Source organism: Xyrauchen texanus, chromosome 5, assembly GCF_025860055.1.
Source record: "Xyrauchen texanus isolate HMW12.3.18 chromosome 5, RBS_HiC_50CHRs, whole genome shotgun sequence".
Lineage (NCBI taxonomy): Eukaryota > Metazoa > Chordata > Actinopteri > Cypriniformes > Catostomidae > Xyrauchen > Xyrauchen texanus.
In genome coordinates, this window is record NC_068280.1 from 11,663,997 (window position 1) to 11,683,526 (window position 19,530).

The following is a 19,530-nucleotide window of genomic DNA, read 5'->3' on the forward strand; positions in this document are numbered from 1 at the left end:
GAGGGTGAAGGAGAGCGAGAGAAATACAATGAGAGATAGGATATAAATCAGAGTGGTGAGAAAAGTAAGGTTATTGGATACTATAGCCAGCAATTTTAGTGTAAAGGCCTGTGGGCAGCATTTGAAGGGGTCATGTCATATAATGTTTTTTATTATAATTCTTGTTTTCTTTTGAGTTCCACAAAGTTTTTTGCAGCAAAAAGGTAATAATTTAGCTTCTATGAAAATGTTCCACCCTGATATAGAATATATATATACACACACAAACACCTGCAGAGATGCGTTCACTATGCACGTTAAGCGAAATCTGCTCCGTGAAATAAAGCGAACTTAACTCTGAGCACCTCCTGAGACGTCTTAGGTCATTTGCAGCATTCTCACAGATGACACAATTTGTGTAAACTGAAACATGACTGAAACAGAGAAGAAAGACTGAGAACTCTTTACATGAATGGGTTCCACAAGACATGGTTGCGTTGCACATCTCTGAACAAACAGCGAATCAGACAAGCACATCAATGGATTTTCTTTTGTCTGTTCTTCATAATATAATAAAGAGTGTTTCTTCAAGTGCATGTCATTGTTTCTAACATTTCTTGCCTTGTGTCACTCCGAGATGCCTTCCAGGTTGCCCACCACAGCGGCGAGTAAACGAGCAAAATTACCCACAACTGCGCATGAAATAACCCGCATTTGGCAGGTCGCAGGTGCATATTTCTAACTTTGGCGGCCTACTATTTAATATTTTTGGTACCTTTCCAGCTACATGGTTTTTATTATTTCACAATATCATCAAACATCATGTCAACGAGTGTCGATATAAGGATATGTGTCAGATATCGTCAATATCTGAATACATAGTCCCATCGCCCAGCCCTACCCAAAAGGCACCACTGACGTGTAAAAGCTGCCATCCATGTGATGTATTCCTCTATCCGAAGTCAGAAATATGCAGAAGTTTAGAAAGATACGTTTTTGCAGAATGGTGTTGTTGGGCTTGGGAGGATGCTTTTGAGGATGTTTTCATTGAACATCAAGCTTGTTTATCTCAAAAGATCAAGGAAAATTGGATTTCTCATAGTAAGGCCCTTTTTAGAACATTTGTATCTGTCTATTCTCATCTAAAACTGAACTGTCATGGAGAACAACCTTTAGCTTAAACCTAACTGCTTACATTAAAACACACGCATATAACGTAATATAAACGCAACTCCTTTTTAAAATCAGTTTATTGGCAGAATATATAATTCTAGAATGTATTAAAAAAAGAAGCTAAATCCACTTTGTTCTTTTCAGAATTATGAAATGTTGTGGTCCAGCAATAGCTGTTGTTAGAATTGTTACATACAAGACAGACAAATCATGACCACTGCAGTCTACTGATGTTCACAATGATGTGCCAACATTATAAATCTAGATTTAATACCATGTGTGGCTTTACACACACCTCATCAGATACATCAGTGTTCTCCAGCACTCACTGTTTGCATCTATTTCCACATGGTTTATATATTTATTATTTAAGCTTTAGCTCATCTGTCGAAAAATGTGTACAGTGGTGCAATTACAATTAAAGCCTATAGAGCAAATTTACATTACTGAGAATAAATGTAAAATGTCACACTATTTAACCATAATGCTTAACCAGAAGTTCATCCTCCTAGAAAAGTAGTCCAACTTCAAAAGAAGTCAAGTCAATTTTATTTGTATAACGCCTTTCACAACACACATCATTTCAAAGCAGCTTTACAGAAGATCAGGCATTAACAGACGATGAAATTAATGTCTATAATGTCAATGAATCATCATTGTGTAATTAGATAAAATATGATTGTTTATCGTGTTTAAAAATACGTAATTAAATAATAATTGTATTAATAACCCCAGTGAGCAAGCTGAAAGCGACTGTGGCAAGGAATGCAAAACTCCATAAGATGTTGATTAATGGAGAAAAATATCCTTGGGCGAAACCAGACTCACTGTGGGGGCCAGTTCCCCTCTGGCTAACATCATGAATATAATGTAAATATGACTTATGTATAGTTAAAGTCATGGTTTAAAATTATTAATCTAAGTGAGAACAGTTTAGACTGTACAGCTCAAACTAATCATTAAAGTATAATTATTTTTAAGTGTATTAATGCTGAAGGTAAGTTATAAAGCACTTAAGCTTTACGTTTCAATGGCAAAATACTTCAAGACAACTATTACACATTTTAGGTTAATTTCCCCAAAAAAAGGGTAAACACTGAGGCGCTATTAAAATATTTGTTTGAGCAGTCCAACCGCAGCAACATTGAACCTGTTTACATGCACAGCAATACGCTGATTACTCTCCAAAATCAGCTTATTTAAAAAATCTAACAAGGCAAGAAATCCGGGTTTACATGACATTTGTAACAATCACTTTATTCTCTACTTTTAACATCAAACCGTGAAGAGGCAGGCGCTCAACATGTGCGCACATTGGGAGAGCCGGTAAGAACATCGGGTATGGTGTTTACATCCCACAAGAAATCGGTTTAATGGCCAAAAATCTGTGTTGATCGGGTTATTCATAAGCCATTTATGGCCTTTACGGCGATAAAGGATTGTGGTTTATTGCCTTTACATGACCGTATGCATACATTTCAGTGGTAATAAACAGTTTTGGTTACAACAAAAGTTAATTAAGTGAGTACATAAAAAAATCCACTTTCAAAACCCTGTCCTTGTCTTACCCAAATTCACTATTGTAAGCCTACAATAATATTATTATTTTTATTTTTTTTTAGAACTGTCGTGTCGGATTTGGCATGAAAGGGTTAGGTTCTTTGGTCCTTGCTTGTTTACGTCATGTCCGTAAGCTCAGAAAAGGATGACCGACTGAGTCACATGTGTCGGCTGAAGTATGGTCAAACACTGTTTAGGACAGCAGCGGGAGGACATCAGTCACTGGATGGATTCTTTTGAAGTTGTTTTCATGCAATAATGCTTGGATATGCTTTCTGGTGGGGTTGATGTACTGTACCTTATATTAGTTTGTCATGCTTTAATGACACATCACTGAGGCTCAGTGGGTAGCACTGTCACCTCACAGCCTGAAGATCCCCGGTTCGAGTTCAGGCTCACAATTCTTTCTGTGTTGAGTTTGCGTGTTCTACCGAAGTTTGCTTTGCTTTCCTCCAGGTTCTCCGGTGTCCCCCCACAATCCAAAGGTATACAGGTCAAGTGAATTGGAGACTCTAATTTGACCATAGATGTAAGTGAGAGTGTGAATATGTTTGTCTTTATGTATTAGCCCTGAAATGGACTGGCTGTCCAAGATGTTTCCCTGCCTTCGGCCCCAGACAGCTGAGCCCAGGCACCCCCCACGACCCTACAAAATGTAGTCAACCAGAATAGGCCTAGTACCATCACAGTTTCTGTGGAGATAAATCTTTACCTCTAAGGGGTGCAATAACCATAGATTTTTAAAAGGCCAGAGCTTAATGCCTCAGAGCTCTTTCTCACAACATCATGACTTTGTATCTGGTGGAGGCCGAGCTGAGATCACAGCCGAGGACAGCACTCTGAAAGTGGGTGACTGATAGTGGATTCCTTGAGCAACTGTTTATAATGTGAATGAGGAAATTCGGAACATTCTGATGAATCATGAGACTGTAAATCGGGTTATTATACATGTGGGGAAAAATGAAATTTGGATGGAGCAGTCACAACTCAAGAGGGATTTCAATGGACTCTTTGAAATGCTTGAGAGATTGAAAGTTCAGTCATTCATCAATGGACCACTCCCAGCCCAAGATACAAATATGTTTTCTTGTTTGCTCAGTCTAAACACTTGGCTGCACAAAACCATCAACATGAGAGGACTGAACTACATTGATAACTTCAATCTTTTCTGGAGTCAAAGAGAACTGTTTAAATCAGATGGCCTCCACCCAAACAAACTTAGTACAAAAGTGCTGAAGGACAATATCTAATTTTCTCTCCTTAATCTATCTGCAACGTGCACAAAACAACTAAACTTGGATGGCACACATACACATCCGCAGTGTTGGATGACCAGAGGATTGCATTTCTGATCCTGGATGGACATTTGATCGACAAATCCCACAATAACAAAGTGCAGCCACAACAATCAATGCTCAGGGACACTATCCAGACAGAGACCCACTCACAGAGCATACTATAGTTGGACTGTTGTCCAGAGACACTAGAGCAACAGCCCCTCTCATCAAACACTGTCTCCCTCTCACCAACATCCCCACTTCTGAGTTTCTGAGAGAAAATGGAGGAACTAGTGTATGCTGGAAGAAAGCTCTCCCACTCCATTGCTGCGAGCCCCCAGATACCAACCAAAAATCTGAGGGCCCCTCTACCACCAAAGCCTGTGGCCAAGCTCACCCACCCACTACCACAGAGAGAGCTCTACGGCCACTGCCACAATGCCATCCTTTTTATGCTCTCGATGAACAACAAAAAACTGATAACAGCTCTCAGTGATATGTTTTAGGTCCCCGCTACGGTGAAGGCAACATTTACAAATGTTTACAGAACAAACAGAAAACCGATGTGCCTGTAGATTTTCCTATATCTGTTATAGGTGATAGAAAGACTAAGGCCTTCTCAAGACGTTTGGCAAATCTATTTAATCTGATGTCTATTAAACATCTATCTGAGATTGATGTGAAATGCAATCTGAGATTGATGTGGGGCCAAAAACAGATACTGTCAAGTTAGTACTTTTAAACATCCGCTCACTTAACAAGTAATTTTTAGTCAATGACCTCATCACCACAAACAACCTGGAGTTTATGTTTCTAAATGACACTTGGTTAAATAACAGCTGCAGTGCAACAGTCCTCAATGAATCAGCCCCTCCAAACTTTACTTTTATGATTGTCTGTAGAGATGTTAGGAGAGGTGGAAGATAAGCTGCAATATTTAAAGATGTCTTTCAGTGCAAGCAAGTGTCACTTGGTGATTACTTGACCTTTGAATATCTAAGTATTGTACTAATGCATTCTATTTATAATTACTTATAGGCCTCCAAAATACTCTACAGCCTTTGTTAATGATTTAAAGGAGTGTTATCAGCAACTTGCTCTGAATTTGACTGTTTTGTTATTGCTGGGGATTTTAACATTCATATAGATAGTCCTGAACACAACACTGTTAAAGAACTCACAACAGTTCTAAACACACTTGATCTGACTCAGCATGTACATGTTCCAACACACAATCGTGGACACACTCTGGATCTGCTCATTAGTAAGGGTCTGGACATTTCATCCACTCTCATGAAGGACATAGTGTTATCTGACCATTTCTGTATTTTCTTTGAAATATTGATTTATCCAGCCACTGAAGTTACATCTGTCTCTGTCAAAAATATGTACATAAATGAGAATACTAGTGTGCAATTTATGAAAGCTGTATCTATGACACCATGTATATCTGTGGACTGTGTTGATGTTCTCCTTGATAACTTTAACTCAAGAGTTAAAAATGCTATTGATGGCATTGCTCCTTTAAAGGTCAGGAAGATTACTGGCAGGCATAAAGCACCATAGAAAACATAGAAAATGCAGGAAAGCAGAATGAATGTGGCAGAAAACACAACTTGAAGACCATAATAATAGCTATAAAGACAGCCTTCATGCTTTCAATTTGGAACTAGGTACAGCTAGGCAGACTTTCTTCTCAAACATTATAAACAGCAATATAAACAACACCCGCACTCTTTTTGCTACTATAGAGAGACTAACAAACCCCCCAACACAGGTTCCCTGTGAAATGTTGTCTGACAGCAAATGTAATAAATTTGCGTAATCTTTCACGAGGAAGATAAATTAAATTAAAATGGTGATCATCTCGTCTTCATGTTGCACTGAAGTCAAACAGAACACACCACAAAAACTACAGATATTAGCCACTATGTCTGATTTTGAGGCAATTGATGGCAAAACCCAGACCATCACCTGACCTGCTATCTTAACATACTCCCAACATAATTATTCAAAAATGTGATTAACTGTCTGGAAAAAGATCTGTTAAAAATAGTCAATGCCTCACTCCTTTCAGGCACGTTTCCGAAGTACCTGAAACTGCAGTTATCAAGCACCTTCTAAAAAAAGAGCAATCTGGATAACTCTATATTAAACATCTATAGACCAATGTCAAATCTTACTTTCATAGGCAAGATCATTGAAAAGGCTGTTTTTAATCAGCTGAACAAATGGAGCTTAAACTCGAATGGCTACTTGGAGAATTTACAGTCTGGTTTCCGACCACATCACAGCACAGAGATGGCGCTTATAAAAATACTAAATATGATATTCAGCTAAATACTGATTCAGGCAAAATATCAGTGCTGGTTTATGAACAGCGTCCTTAAATAATGTGACTAATTTGTGTCATGTGACATTGTCACATGATAGGACCACATGACATGTCTAATCACCTGACAGTGACACCTTCTAAGTGGGAAATACAACACTTGAAAAGCTACACACAAAATGGCAAACATCAGTACCAACAAAAAGTCAGTAATTTCATAAGAATCTGTAAACATCACAATATACGCAAGTACAGCTCAATATAAACATTTTAATTAACATATTAAAATACAACCAAACCATTTACAAGTACTGTATGGTGAAAATCTAATTCTCCATTTAAACTTGGGAATTGAGTAGCTTTCAATGTATAGATCCAAATAGATTCCCTCTGCAATAACTTTTTTAACCTATCTCCTCCACTTATTGAGCTAGGGATATATTCAATCCCAGATATTTTCAGTGTACTGGGGCCGCCATGATCTGCATCTCTGTAATGTAAGGCCATTGGATATTGAGGATTGCGGATTCAAATGGCATATTTATGTTCTGCTAATCTGGTTTTCAATTTACACTTTGTCCTCTCTATATAAAAACAACCACATGGACATTCTAACCTATACACTACAAATGATGTATTACAATTAATGAATGACTTTGTCAAATTTACGGCCTGATGTTACATCTGTAAAGGTATTTGTATTAACAAAATTAGTGCAATGATTGCAATTACCACATCTGTGATTTCCAACCTTAGGGCTTAACCAGGTATTTAGTTTTAAAGGAGGGAGATGGCTTTTCACCAGTTTATCAGGAAAATATCTGTCAAATATATGTCAAAATCTTCCTCCTTATCGCAGATTCATTTCAACCTCTGAAACTGTCCAAAAGGAATGTTTTCTATTAGCCAGGGGGGATGAAAACTGTCTGCCCTTAAGATAGTATTTCTATCTGTTGTTGTTTTTTTATGTAAAACCATTACTATACATGAAGATCTTTAAATCGAGGAAGTTAATCTCAGTACATGAAAAATCTAAACTGGTAGTTTCAAATTAGTATTGGTATTGTTCAAATATGAGTGAAAAGTCAATAACTCTGCCCCTGACCCATACCAAATAAGTATAATATCATCAATGAATCTACCCCACCACAATATCTTCTCTAAATACAAGTTAGAGTCAGAAAATACAAACTTCTTTTCACAAAATCCTAAAAATAAATTGTCACATTATTTAAGGACTCTCATTGTTTTCTTCCCCCCACACCCTGATGAAGGCTTTCTAGCCGCAATGCGACGGTTCGTGGTTTTTAATTATTTTGGCCATGGTTTAATATAGACTTTCTTAAATTGTATAGTTAAGTCTGAGTGGCTTGGATATATCATTTTCATGAAAAAGAACCATAGCTATGAAGACAATACCCAGATTTACCTAGCCTTATCGCCAACTGACTACAGCCCCATAGACACTGTGCAAGTGCATTGATGAAATCAACAGTTGGATGTGCTGAAAAGTCCTTTAGTTAAACAACGTCAAGACAGAGGTCATTGTTTTTGGCAACAAAGACAAAATTCCCAAGGTGAACTCATACCACTCCAGGGGTCTAAAGACAAAAAATCAAGTAAGGAATCTTGGTTGTCATTTTGGATTCAGACCTTAGTTTCAGTAGTCACATCAAAGCAATGACTAAATCAGCCTACTATCATCTATAAAATATAGTGAGATTTGATGTTTTGTATCCAGTCAAGACTCACGTGTAGGGCGGACTACTGCAATTAACTTCTCACGCCCTTCCCAAAAAGACACAGCTCATTCAGAATGCTGCTGCCAGGATTCTTACCAGAAATCAGAGCATATTACTCCAGTCCTCATGTCTATACACCGGCTTCCAGATGCATTTAGTATGTATTTTAAAGTACTATTACTCATTAATAAATCACACAATGTCAATGGACCTAAATACATTGCAGATATGCTTGTTTGATATAAACCTAACAGACCTCTCAGATCATTAGGATTAAATCAGTTAGAAATACCAAGGGTTCACTCAAAACAATGTGAGACTGTGTTTAGTTATAATACCACCCGCAGCTGGAACGAGATTCCAGAAGATGTCAAGTGTGCCCCAACAGTAGCCACATTCAAATCCAGACAGAAAACACATCTGTTTCGCAGTGCATTTACTCACTGAGCACTCTGCTGCACTTACTGATTACACTGCATCATTTTAGTTTCTGTATTATTTTTATTTTTTTATTTATTTTTCTTTTATCATTTTAATCATTTAATCATTCTATTACTTTTTATTTTTTATTTCATGTTCTTAATTTGTTTTCAAATGTATTTATTTTTATGTATCTTGTATTTTCGTTATCATTTTTATGTAAGAACTTTGAATTGCCATTGTGTATGAAATGTGCTATATAAATAAATTTGCATTGCCTTGGCAGGTGTCATAGAACTATTGTCTACTCCACACCACCCTCTTTAACTTTAAAGGCATATCAAATATAATAACAACAAAATAAATGCATTTCAGTTTCATTTATGAGCTGGGTTTCAATTGAACCACATTATGTTAGTGTACCACTACAGATTAGCCGGTTTAATTATAACACAGAATAATGCCACCATTGATTTAATGCATTTATTGTTGTTTTTATTTGGGCTAACAAAACAAATTATGAATGTTCAAAATTTAGTTTCTTTTTGATTTTAAGGAAGATGGTACAATTAAGCAATAGCTATGAAGCAGCAGTTTCCATTTATTGAAAAATTCTAGCATCTTAGAATGCAATACAATTACAATACAAAAAAATGATATTAACAGTGTTAACCATAATATCTCTCACTTTCTTTACACTAAATTATGGTACAAAAAATGTCCCTTAGCACCACCTAGACTAACATAGTGTGGTTTATTTGAAACCCAGCTCATAAGCAAAATGTGTTTATTTTGTTGTTATTATATGTGATATAACATGCTACAGTAACTTCACTGGATAGTATAGCCTTTTAAACATCGCGATCTGTAAACCAAAGAGTAATGTTCGTGCCATTTCACGAGTTTCACCTCTTAAATTCATATGTGTAGTACAATGCAAAATTCAAACGTGTAGTAGTGGATGAATAATACTTTTAAATATGCTAATAAGACTGTTGCTTATCTTCCACAAGTCAAGTAACATCTCTGTTATAAATGTTTAAACAAATAACATAATATCAACATGACAATTGCATGTCATGATGACTCCAGCTCTGCAGGTGAAGATCTCCAAGTGATCACAAGCAGATTAGGTAACCCCAAACCATGAGATTCGTCCACGCAGAAGATCAGTGCCAAAAACCAACTCACGTAAGGTGTTCTTGCGCAAGTTACTTCCAATTTTAAGTTATAACCACAGATGTCGCTAGAGTGACCATAGTTCTGTAGTGCAGCTTTAAGGACTTTAGTTAAAAGATGTAACTTGACAGAGATAAACATCTAAATGATGGTAAATAGATGATTAAGTTTAAAATGCATTGCAATTTACTGCTATCATTTAGCCAGTTTCATGTCATTCAGGTAGGTCGCAACTAAATGAGACTGCACATCAATCACTGTCTAAATGAAACTGTGCTGAATCCAGACCTTGCAACACAGGGTTAAAGGGTGCTGTGTGGGACACGCACTGTGGCTACACACCTGTTTTCCTGTGAAGCCTTGACAAATGACCTTAGTGTTCTTGTTGATGTAAAGGTTCTTCCTAGTGCCTGTATGACATTGTCTCACTCCAGCCTGCTGCACTGCAAACACAGACAAAACAACAGTGGTGGAATTAGAACCACAAATCAATAGGAACACATTTTTGCCAAAAAATAGTTTATTCAACATTTTAAGCTGATTTATTTATCAGCTATCACTCTAAATACAAAGTTAAGACCTATGGGGTTATGAAAACATGAAATCGGGAAAGTCCAGAATAAACCTGCAGGTTTTGGAATCATCTACAATATATTAGTAAAATTGTTCTATGACTAAGATGTTGGCTTTTCTATCACATTAGTAGGGGTGTAAATTGAGCAGAGAAACTAAATTAAAATTTTTACCTTAAATATTTGAATAATTCCAAAAATATTCTAATCTTAAAGTCAGCAGATTCTAAAACTGACGTTGTTTCTTTACTACACAAGAGGGCGCAATAAATACATAAACCACACAGCACCATTATATTATTGCAAAGAACATTCCTGGCTGAACATTCCTCATTTTCAGCTAATATGCACAAAATAAATAAAACATTTTAGTCTGTCCATATTCTCAAATGTTAAGTCAAAAGTAAAGTGTGTGGGGGCAGGGGGGGTGCTTTAATAGACAGTTGTTACACTTGCACTGATGCCACAGTACAATATACTACCCAGACACAAGCAATAATAACAGTGAAATACCACATTGTTTTTTGTTCATAACAGTTGTATGTAGGGTAGCAAAATTCCCAGATAGCAGAGGTATTCGGCTGAACTTGGTGGTGAAGCGACTCAGACTATACGCCCAGGCCAGGGGCTGTTCAAACAGATGGAACACAACAGAATGGAACTGAACGCAATGATCTCGAGACAGATCCCCTTACAAAGCATTTAAACAACTCATTGCTTAATCTGAGAAATATTAAGAGAGCAAGATGCAATGGCCAAAGACCTCCACGTACTGTAAGAGGCTGTCCACACTGAACACTTTTGCAACCATACATTTGTTTTTCTATGTAAACTCATGCTAGATGAACGTCATTGTTTCGCTTTGTTTTTGTTTATTCAGCATCTCATGCAGGGTGTTGTTTTATTAGATGCTGTGTCTAATTAAATATAACTTTAAAAAGCATCTTGAAACACCAGCTTTCTGATAAACCGTATTTGTTGTGCTGTGTCTAGCCTTTTTTAGCGCAAGAATGTGATCGATCTGAAGTCATCGTCAGTTCTTGGCACCCATCTAAATTTCAAATGTGCATTTGTTTCTTAAATTCGAATTTTGAATTTATTTTGACAGGCCTATAACTCTTATTTATTAAGCCAAGTATACACTACACGACTTGAAGATGGCGTCCTGTGACTCACAGTCCAGTTATTCATTGTGCTGGTGCGAACACTTCAGGACTATACAGCCCTGGCCAAAAGTATTGGCAGTGATATACATTTTGTGTTTTGCAAATTTTTCTGCTTTAGTTGTTGTGGTGTTGATTCACATTGATCAACAGTCACATTCACTGTGACCAGATGCATTTTAAATAATTGCAAAAAGCAAAAAGTGTGAATGAGTACAGCCAAGTGAAATCACTCTGACTATAAGAGCAGACTGTTTGCTATAAAAGGAGGGAAGAAGTGCTTAAAATCATTGTGTTCTTGTTAGCAATGGTTACCTCTAAAGAAAGACGTGCAGCCATCATTTCTTTGCATCAAAATGGCCAAACATGCAAGGAAATTGCTGCAAAGAATATTGCACCTGAAAGAACCATTTGCTGGATCATCAAGAACTTCAAGGAGATAGGTTTAACTGCAGTGAAGAAGGCTTCAGGACATCCCAGAGTGTCCAGCATGTGCCAGGACCGTCTCCTCCTGAGGAGTCAGCTATGGAATAATTTCACTATCAGTGCAGAGCTTGCTCAATATTGGCAACAAGTTGGTGTAATTGCATCTGCACGCACAGTGAGGCGAAGACTTTTGGACAATGGCCTGGTATCAAGAAGGGCAGCAAAGAAGCCACTTCTCTCCAAGAAAAACATCAAGGATAGACTGACATTCTGCAGGAAGTACAAGGATTGAACAGCAGAAGACTGGTGCAAAGATATTCTCACTGATGAAGCCCCTTTCCCACTGTTTGGGACATCTGGAAAATCGATAGTCCGGAGAAGAAAAGGTGAATGCTACCATGAGTCCTGTGTTGTGCCAACAGTGAAGCATCCTGAGACCATCCATGTATGGGGTTGCTATTCATACAAGGGAGTGGGATCTCACAATTCTGCCCAAAAACACTGCAATGAATAAAGAATGGTATCAAAACGTCCTGCAAAACTTCTCCCAATGACCCAGGAGCAATTTGGTGATTATATGTGCATTTTCCACCATGATGGAGCACCATGTCACAAGGCAAGAGTGGTAATGAAGTGGCACTGAGATCATTACATTGAAATTTTGGGTAGGAAACTCTCTGGATCTTAATCCCATAGAGATCCTGTGGTCAATCCTCAAAAGGCGAGTGGACAAACAGGAGCCCACAAATTGTGATCAAATCCAAGCACTAATAAGGCTAGAATGGATCGCCATCAGTCAGGATTTGGCCCAGAAACTGATATCCAGCATCAACACTGTAAATATAGACTCTTTGCATAAATTGAGTGTGTTTGCCAATAAAAGCCTTTAAAACTTATGAAACGCTTATCATTGTTTTCCAGTATACCTTAGAAACATGTGAAAAAATAATCTACAAATACTGAAGCAGCAAACTTTGCAAAACACAAAATTTATGTCACTGCCAATATTTTGGGCCACGATTGTAGTGTATCAATTGCACGACCATTCGTCCCCAACTGAGACCAAGTGTACACCTGGTATTAAGATGAGCTTTGGCTGATCCGATCACAAAAGTACAAGAGAGATATCAAAGTTACACCTGGTTGTCTCTTTTGACCACTTGTGGTCGGATTTCGAGGAGAGAGTCATCGTACGCTTATTCACTTGAAACCACACGGAACAGGCAAAAAAGCGGCCGTTACAGCTGCCCGAAGCGTCGTCTCATTTCAAACGGATAGCCAGAAATGCATCTTAAAATTAAGATAACGAAATTAATTCACAAACTCGCACAGTTTATTCTTGATACATGTAACAAAAAACGGCTCTTGCCCATTTTCCTGCTTTATTGGCATCATTTGCAAAGGAAAACAAATATAAAAACATCTGATAATTATACAAACAGCAGGTAGGGAGATGTGGGTGAGGTTTTATTTTATAATTATTTTTTGTCTCCGGCTACCCAAATCTTGCTCTCCTCTTTAAACAAATATGACAAAAACAGGTTAAACCACTGATCTATATATATAACTGGATAGCTCATAGAATTCTAAACTGCCAGCAGTAGGTGAAGCTACCGGAAGTGCTCTGGCGGCCATCTTACTATTCCCTACCGACAGAGGGCATCGCGGCATGTGCAGCGTTTAACCGCGAAACAACACTCACTTAAGGATGCGGCTAAAGTGCCCACAGGTTGTAATTTATGACTATGTACATATTAAGCACACATTAGTCGTTATCCCCATGTAGAGTGTCCATAACGATCATAATCTTTAATAATCAACAGTAAAAATACAACACCAAAGTGTATTAATACCCCTTTTTAAAGCAAAGTTATCCATCTGCAGATTGTTACAGGATGCAATGTTTCTTTGCCTTCATAGTTTAAATCTGTTGATGCTCATTAGTTCATAATGTTGACAAATTATACATCTGCATAATTTGCCAACATTATTAACCATTTTTGACTAGATTATATAGTAAATGTGAACTAATTTAGGGGTGCATGCACATCAACAAATTTTAAAGTTAATAAAAACGACTAGCTTTGTGTTGATATTGTAACTAGACAGTACCTCTTAGAATAAATCCAGAACCAAAAAAATGTAGCATAGTATACACACACAAGTTCATATGTAGTATGTGTGTGTGTGTGTATATATATATATACACACACACACACACACACACACACACACACACACACACATTAATTTACCTTTACTTAATGGAATTATCCATTTGCATTCATTTCTGGAACATGTACATACCAGCTTGTGAGCATTTAATTATTTCAACAATCCCTGATATTTTAAATCATAATCAGAAATAGGTTTATTGACATATGCACACTCAAGGAAATCATACATATTTATTTGTTCAATAACAAAAGCTTCCAAGTACATAAAAAAATTGACTTAAACAACAGGTGGAGCAACCAAATTAAGCACCAACTTAGTTGCAAACTAACTAGTAGTTACTGAAGCCTTGAACTTTATACCCCAACTTAAGACCTTACGCACAGCTATTTACTCAACCTCATGTCCTTCCAAACCTGTATGACTTTTTCTGTGGAACACAAAAGATGACATTTAAAAAAATGTTTTTGTTCATATAATGAAAGCCACTGGTGACTAAAACAAGCTATTTTGCTCACCATTTACTTTCATTATATGGAATACAAAATACATTTTTGGGGGTTCTGCAAAAGAGTCACATGGATTTGGAAGGACATGAGGTTGAGTATATGATGACAGAATTTACATATTTGGGTCAACTTTTCTATTAATATTAAATGTTATAACTATCTGAAACACAGTAATTTTATGAGACTTATACTGCATGTTGCAAAAGTATCTTCATTGCAAATAAAAACAGACAGTATAATATTTTTTACTCTGTTAAAACAGCTCTTCAGTGAAGCCAGGCTGACTTCTCATACAGCTTTTCCTCCTGTTGCAAACCAATTCCAGTTTTATCTAGCATTCAGTGCGATGTTTATTGAAATCCAAACGGCAAATTTACCTTGTTTAACTTCAACAATATCCATGTGCACCTTTTCAGGGCTGGACTGGAAAGAGAAATCGGCCCGGATTTGACATAACTGTCAAAAAGTTGTTGGGGGTAGTGTTCGCTAACGCGCGGCTCGTTTTAGATTATCGCGGCCGACACAGCGACCCGCTCGGTTCTCCCGATGGCCAGTCCACCCTGATCGGCCCCAAAGTTTGTCGGTCCACCGGAAAAATGTCCGGTAGTCCAGATTACCAGTCCTGCCCTGCTCCTCGTCTATTCCAATTGATCACTTTATAAATGATGCCCGTGAGCTGGACCGTATTCAGGCCTGCACTGCAAAAAGTACAAATCACACAGAGAATTAATGAAAACCCACATTATAGTTATCATATGTAACCGGTGTTGATCTGCAATTAGATATTCAACTTGACCAAAAAAGCTGACTTAGGAAAATAACCACAAAGAATAACAAACTCACTAAGTTAACGTTAGCTGCATAGCTAATATTCATCTATCCTAAGAAAATAACCACAATGCACGTTCAACGTAAACAAAAGCTACAAAACATAATTATGTATTCAGAATAAAAACTTTAAAGCCTGCAAAAAATATGTTTGAAAATGTCTACTGATATCTTAACTCAGTTTCTTAAACTTGTTTCTATTGAAACACGTGCGCACGTGCACCGCTGAACGTAATGCTGCTGCAATAAAGAGTAACATAACACGCTCACATTTAGAATAAGCGGGGGGGGAAATTAAAGTCAAAATAAATAATGAATTACATATTTAGGAAGATTGCATTGTGATACAGTGTATGCAGACATAAGAAATGTGTTTTAATGTGACTGGATGGGTACAAATTACTCACCAAAACAGACGATTTCCCATTGAGACACATAGGAGTACAGAATGTTAGGGAATACCAAGATGGCGGCGCAGTAGCTTCACTGTTGTGACGTCATGAGCTATCCAGTTATATATATAGATCAGTGGGTTAAACTAATAAAAACAGAGGGTATAGGAAGATTTGGGTGAAGTTAAATTTTATTATATTCTAATTATTTTTGTCTTCTGCTTGCTAATACCTTGCCCTGCTCTTGCGCTCTCTATTTCATTGACTGAGGCTCATTGTCATTTCTCGCTCGTCGGGACAGTGCTCACACAAGATGTCTAGATATCAGGCAGTTTTGAAAACAGTAGTGGCATCTGAGACTTGTCGCTGTAATGCGCACAAAACAAGTTTTTCATCATGAGATCATTAGTAGATCACTTTCATCGTGAGATCCGAGACTTCTCGTCGCAGACAAGTTGTTGACTCAAAACATCAAAGGAGACGAGCTTGAGTCGTGTAGTGTCCACTAGGATTTATAGGGTCTGTGATCAAAGGTCATGCTGACTTGACCTCAAATAACTCAAACAAGACAGGAGTGGCACAGATAAGCGAAGCGCAAAGCACTAAGCTTTGACCAAAGATATTTTTCAAAGTATTCAATGTGTTTATTTGTGACGAGAGCACCATTTTGACTCCTGAATTAAATAACAGCACAGAAAGTGATAATTGTGTAATAGCCCTTTAAACCTCAGAAATCCAATATTGATGAATAAAACTGCTGTACTGAAGAGTTTTGACAAGTATTAATCACATTAGACAGGATCAGAGAGTCTGTCCACATTTATATAGGTTAAAGTTCACTTTAAATTACTGATATACAATCATATGTAGACTTGCAACATTTCACTCCAATTAAAAAAGCCTTTGTGTTTGCTTCCTGCAGCAGAAAAATAATAACATATGGAATTACATTGTAATTAACTCAAGTTTACAATTAAAAGTTACTGTTTGAAAGGGCATGGTTTAAAGTGTTCAGCATAGCTTGACCTGTAATATTAGGCCTTTCGATAAATATTAATATTTCATTTCGAACACTGCTTTCAGTTCAGCTTAAGTGAAAATTCCACTATTGACAGACACTTAAATTGCACAAGATTGGAAGAGTTACCAGAGAGACAAGAGTGTCAAAAGTGGCTACACCCTTAAAATGTTGTTTATTTTGACAGTACATTATTTATTTTTTTAAAGAAACTAACATATCCCAAGTTTGCCATAGAAGCAAGCAACCCTAATTTAAAACGTAATGCACTATGGACAGTGAAACACATGTGACCACACATACTAACATGACACACAAGTCCTCGCATGCTACTACCTGTCACCATGTGTTCTGCAGAATCATAAAGAGAAAGGACATCCTAGTCGATGATATCAGCAAAACAGTAGTAAACACACAGGCTTATAAAAATAAGCAAAACGTTATTTTATATCATATTTCTAAGCTGTCAGTATGCTTCTTTCTCAGTCAAGACAGTCTCACTAGCATTTATCTATCAGATTTTAATAACGTGACCTCTCAATAAGGTTTAAATTAAAAACAATAACCAGTTAACGGTACAAAAGTTCACTGTCACAAATGTTAAACTTGTGATCAGAATAGCAATCTCTGATCCCAGCACAACAGCCTTAGCATTAGCTGACTGTGTGTGTACAACCCAAATAGAGAGAGACAAATTATCATCACGTTTACATTCACTGCTGTAACAACGTCATTACAAAGACAGCATTGGGTTTAAACTGCAACAACACTCATATCGGTTTTACTTACAGAGCAACCGAGCAAAAAACCTGCTTTGAGACATCTTCGGTCATTCACCAATGACACCGGACAGACATGGACCTTACGTCAGCGCACTTAGTAGTCCTTTTAGATGCCTATAGAAAAAAAAAAAAAAATAATAATAATAATAATAAAACACTTTAAAATAGCCATAAAATTGCAGATGTAATTTATTAGCCTTTTTTTTTTAACTGATCCACAAAAAGGAATTATTTGAAATTACCTAACAGCGCAAGGAAATAGTGTCCTTTAATGACTATTATGAGAAACTAAGTTAATAATTGAATAATGTAATAAGCTGTCAATCATATAACTTGTATACACTTTATTCTCTTGTACATCATGTTTTTTTAAATAGTGGCTCTACATATAATTTATTCATTAAATTAAGAAGTTTCGTGCTGTAATTAGTAAAATCTTGGAAAATAAAAATCAAGTTTTTTAATCCATGTTTTCTTTAAATTACTCGTAAATACTATCGCCTTTAAAAACTAGAAGGAACAAATAAAAGAAAAAAATAGTAGAAAGAAAACAATGTGAAGGTGACCATCCAATCTATAATGTTTTGGAAAATTAACACTTTTTTTTGTATAAAAGTTTCAGACTATATTATTATTATTATTATTATTATTATTATTATTATTATTATTATTATTTTATGTTTATTATTTATGTAGGAACAAATTATATCTAAGCTAATTTATATGCTGGTTTACCAGTTTCACATCGACTAGTATTTTTGGATAGAATGTGTGTGTGTGTGTGTGTGTGTGTGTGTGTGTGTGTGTGTGTGTGTGTGTGTGTGTGTGTGTGTGTGTGTGTGTGTGTGAGCGTGTATTTATCACTTTGTGGGGACCAAATGTCCCCATAAGGATAGTAAAACCCGAAATTTTTGACCTTGTGGGGACATTTTGTCGGTCCCCATGAGGAAAACAGCTTATAAATCATACTAAATTATGTTTTTTGAAAATGTAAAAATGCAGAAAGTTTTCTGTGAGGGTTAGGTTTAGGGGTAGGGTTAGGTTTAGGGGATAGAATATAAAGTTTGTACAGTATAAAAACCATTATGTCTATGGAAAGTCCCCATAAAACATGGAAACACAACATGTGTGTGTGTGTGTGTGTGTGTGTGTGTGTGTGTGTGTGTGTGTGTGTGTGTGTGTGTGTGCCAAATGTCCCCATAAGAATAGTAAAACCTTGTGGGGACATTTTGTCAGTCCCCATGAGGCAAACAGCTTATAAATCATACTAAATTATGTTTTTTGAAAATGTAAAAATCCAGAAAGTTTTTGTGAGGGTTAGGTTTAGGGGTTGTGTTAGGTTTAGGGGTAGAATATATAGTTTGTACAGTATACAAATCATTATGTCTATGAAAATTACAAATTTAGAGCAAAAATTTACTGGATTCATTCCTAATCACAAATACTTTTGGAATTTCTACCACAGATTGGAACCAACAATAAAGGATCCTAATAGGAATCTTCTATAAGGATTTTAGTAAAACACACACACACACACACACACACACACACACACACACACACAAATTAGATTGTTTTCAAAACTAGTTTCCAATAGAACAAATGCAATGTCCCTATATTTAAAAATAAATGTATTTATTTATTTTAATTCCTGCATTTCCAATGTGATTTTCAGGACAATACAAGTAGAGTTCTAATCAAATGTTCCAGAATTAGTGAGTTTGTGGTTTGTTTGTAAAGTTAAAATATGTGTTGTTGTTGTTGTTGTTTTTATTTTTTTTATTGAACAATTAAAACGTTAAAAAACAATTCTATGTAATTTCAACATACATTCAAAAGAAAGGAGCCAATCGCACTCAACCAACTTTGCAGACGGTGATTGGTTGACACTTTTAAACCGCGGCATGTTCTTACGCTTATTCATTATTAAAATTACGTATAATCTTCCAGCCCAAACAGAAAAAACTACGCAACAGCACTAACGCGATGACGTAGACCGTCCC

The 19,530-nt window shown here is 36.6% G+C and overlaps 1 protein-coding gene and 1 long non-coding RNA gene across 2 annotated transcripts in view; both read right to left on the bottom strand.

Moving 5' to 3' along the window:
• The window catches only part of LOC127643838 (succinate--CoA ligase [ADP/GDP-forming] subunit alpha, mitochondrial), a 42,142-nt gene extending 24,514 nt beyond the window's left edge, over window positions 1–17,628 (bottom strand). The window contains exons 1-2 of the mRNA XM_052126749.1: window positions 17,535–17,628; window positions 10,005–10,105 (exon numbers count right to left, since the gene is read on the bottom strand). Of these exons, the coding sequence (XP_051982709.1) occupies window positions 10,005–10,105; window positions 17,535–17,568 (135 nt within the window). The 5' untranslated portion in view covers window positions 17,569–17,628. The remainder of the gene's footprint in view (window positions 1–10,004; window positions 10,106–17,534) is intronic.
• Window positions 15,511–16,078, bottom strand: LOC127643851 (uncharacterized). The gene is made up of 3 exons (XR_007970578.1): window positions 15,960–16,078; window positions 15,743–15,873; window positions 15,511–15,575 (listed from the first exon to the last, which is right to left on the bottom strand). It is a non-coding gene; the product is annotated as an uncharacterized LOC127643851 (long non-coding RNA).
• Window positions 17,629–19,530: the final 1,902 nt, after the last annotated feature.